General features: G+C 37.2%; 1 protein-coding gene across 1 annotated transcript; it reads right to left on the bottom strand.

Annotated features, from left to right (window-relative positions):
• Positions 1–463: 463 nt before the first annotated feature.
• On the bottom strand, positions 464–1,225 carry LOC111635306. The gene has a single exon (XM_023380238.1). The coding sequence runs from the start codon at positions 1,223–1,225 to the stop codon at positions 464–466; it is 762 nt and encodes a 253-aa protein (XP_023236006.1).
• Between the last annotated feature and the right edge of the window lie 2,292 nt (positions 1,226–3,517).

The raw sequence follows: 3,517 nt of genomic DNA, 5'->3' as shown, positions 1-3,517 counted from the left end.
TTGTCTTGAGTCTCGGTAAGTATTTTGGTCTTGCGCAGTTTATTGCATCACATTTTAGTCAGGCATCTCCAAGGATTGTTCGATGTCTTGGAGCAAAACTCTTGCCAGCTGCGTATTTTCTCTGTTTTTATTGTTTGCTTGTAGATCTTTTGACTGGCTAGGTACGCCTACTTGTGCTGTCTTCTTGTGTTATCATCACAGCATTTCTGATAGATACTTCTTAGTTTTCTGGTCTTGCGTAGCAATTTACTTAACTCTGGACTCCACCACGCTGCACTTCTTTTATTTATTGTCTTTCTTGGAATATATGTTTCACAGGCCTTTGTAATTATTGTTATGTTGTGTTCAATTTGGTCTCAGGCAGTTTGTTGGTTTCCTTCATATTCTTTAATAAGGTTATTTTCTAAGAAAGCTTGTATTTGTATGCAGTTTCCTTGCTTATTATGTATTTGCTTTTGGGTGTTCATATTGTGTCTTCATTTCCTTTCCCAATTAAGTTAAATGTTACATATGCATGATCACTCAATGATTCCTCTGGCAGTACTCTCCAGTTTGTTATTTTTGCATAGAGTCTAGAGCTGCAGATTGCTACGTCTATCCATGATTCTCCCCTAGGTGAGCAGAAGGTCAGGGGTGAGAATGGGTTGTTTAGTAGCAGGAGGTCGTTTTGATTCAGAAATTCCTCAAGTTGTCTTCCTCTGCCATCTAAACGGTTGCCACCCCATGCAGGAGAGTGGGCGTTTAGGTCACCTGCCAAGACTATTTGTGCTTCTTGAAATGCGTCTATGATGTGTTGTAATTTCCCCAGAAAATTATCATTGTCTATTTCCCCTGGGAAATATGTATTTATTATAATAACTCTCTCATCGTTGTTTAGGAGTTCAGTGACAATAATACACTCGTCGCTGAATTTAGTATGATGTAAGATCGGAAGGTTAACATTCGGCACCAAGGTGACTGCCCACGGGTATTTTCTTCTACCCTGGAGAATTGGGCAATAGGTAGGTAAACAAGCAGGAGCATTAGACCGACAGTATGGCTCCTGTAGTAACACCAAGTCGTAGTTATTTAGATGATTACCAAGAATAAAAGCTGCAGATATGCTTCTTTGGATGTTGCACTGCAAAATACGTATCTTTCTTTCATAACTCATGTCCATAGTCGGTTCTGGATAATATATTGTTTTTAATACGTTGGTAAACTGGGCATTTGGTGTTACGTGCATTCTGCGTTGTCTTTTTCCTTATTAGCTTTGCAATTGCAACAGGTAGCCACTTCCTTTCGTTTGGGACATTCACAGAAGGGATGGTTTCCCATGCACTGACTACAAGTAAACTCGGTTTGTGAGCATTCTTTCGCAGTGTGACCATAAAGACAGCATCTAAAGCACTGCAGGACCGGACAGAAGTACCGCGATCCATCAGCGCGACCAGTTTATGTTTACTTTTCCTAGGTCCAATAATGTTCTTACAGTAGGGGATATTTCTATTGTCCAATTTTTGTATGTAGCCTCCTTCTTTCCCAAATGAAATTTAACCCTAAATTGTCTTTCAAAATCTTATTGAGTATACTTGTCTTGTATCAAGTGATTCTGTGTGAATAATTGATATGGTAATTCTTTTTTCGTGATATCTTTGTGTACCGAGAACAGCACCATGTGCGGCCATCTCTTTTTAGGAGTATGTGCTGTCAAACCAGCAATGTTCTCTTTTATGCATTTCTCTAAGGTTGCAAAGTCCCCATTACCACTTAGTTCTACGGCCGAGCCACCTCCCCCAATCTTACGAAGTCTTTCAACTCCAATGTTTATTTCCGACGGCTTTATTTTCTCTTGTAATAGTTTCTTAACTGTTTCACTGTCTCTGTTGTCTGTGTTATTGCCATATACTAGTAAAACTTCACGTGGATAAGTGTGTCTAGAAGCTGCTTGTTTTTCTCTATTTGGTCCCCTCTTAACTATAAAACTATACAGTGGTGCAGGTATCTTTTGAATCATCTTGTCTCCAATGTTATCCAGTCTGTCCTTGATTGTACAGACAGCCGTAGTAATGCTTTCATTATTCTTTTTCACCGCTTCCACGATTTCCTGTTTAATTTCATCCCCTTTTTCTTTATTATTTCACTCTTTGTCTACAATTTTTCGTATATCATCCATATCTTCTCCCACCTTCCTAAGTGCCTCCATAGTTCTGTTCTCAAAAGCTTCAAATAGCTTGGTGAATTCCTCAGTTTTCGTCAGTGTAGTTAACTCATCTCCAGTTAGCTGAGTGGAAGGAATTTTCATTATGGTTATCTCTGCCATGCGAATTACTCTTGTCATCTGTTCTAAGATGTGCTTTCTATGAGCTCTTGTTGACAGACTACCATTAAGATTGTTTTCAATATAGGGGAAACCGGGGCAAAATCAGCATGTTATGATTTACTTAAATTTTGTGTAATAAATACTGCTGTAAACTGAAAAAAAAGCTTTGCATATTGTCTATTGGAATGTTACCTTACTATAGAACTGGTTAAAATCAGTTTGGAAATAAAAATAATTAAAATAATTACAACTTTACAAGAAGAGAGAAATTGACGAAGTTGCCCCGGGTATAGGGGCAAGATCGGCAACTTCTCTCTTTTTGTAAAGTTGTAATTATTTTAATTATTTTTATTAAAGTTGCCCCTGGTATAGGGGCAACAGTAATGGGGCAAGATAGGCACGTATATAAAATTATGTTATTAACAATGTATAAGTTGGAATTCACTATTAAAACAAAGAAATACAAATCCAACACCCATTTAATGTTATTACAACGAAATGCAAGTTCAAAGACATATATAAATAAATAACAAATGCAAACATGTTTTCATTTATCATCTATTTAATTTTTATTCTTTGCTTCTAATGTGGCTTTATGTTGCCGATCTTACCCCGCTAGTCATGATTTCGAAACATTAAGTACAACCCAGAGAACAGAATGCCAAGCCACGATCTGGCCACGTGAATAAGTTGAAGTTACATCCTTCTAACAGGAAAAGTAACTTTCGTTATCATGGAATTATAACAAAACCTGCCAATTCAATATAAATGGAAAAAAAATATTATATGGAATTGAACGAAAATGAAAATTTGCTTGATAATTCAACTACGCTTGTTGGAGAACAATAAAAACACTACACTCAACAAGCCACCAATAAAACTCAACTGCCTAACCTATAACCAAAGTCTCCTTTTAATTTGTTTTTAAAAAAAAGCGCTTGACAAACTTGCCCCGCATGCCGAAGTTGCCCCGGTCTCCCCTACTGTTTAGTCTTCTCTAAATTCTTAAAGGAATCCTCTAGAAATTTCTCGAGGAGTTTCCCTTTGCCTTCTGCCATTTTTATTTTCTCAGTTGCATATAAGAAAATAACAGAATACAATTAAATTAAGAGTGTCAAAAAATGGACCCAGTGTGAGTACCTAAACCATTAGCTGAAGGTAGGTATTGTAAAGAGGTAACCTTGTACCAGAAACTATGCACTGTCAAGTTGGCAC

The sequence above is a fragment of the Centruroides sculpturatus genome, unplaced genomic scaffold, assembly GCF_000671375.1.
Source record: "Centruroides sculpturatus isolate CEXI.00-Female unplaced genomic scaffold, Cexi_2.0 scaffold892, whole genome shotgun sequence".
Classification (NCBI taxonomy): Eukaryota; Metazoa; Arthropoda; class Arachnida; order Scorpiones; family Buthidae; genus Centruroides; species Centruroides sculpturatus.
Note: the sequence above shows the minus strand (reverse complement) of the source record. Positions and strands in the feature narration are given on the sequence as shown.

What these genes read in the sequence shown, in the direction of transcription:
- LOC111635306 (XM_023380238.1), bottom strand. Translation starts at nt 1,225, where the DNA reads ATGCACGTAACACCAAATGCCCAGTTTACCAACGTATTAAAAACAATA.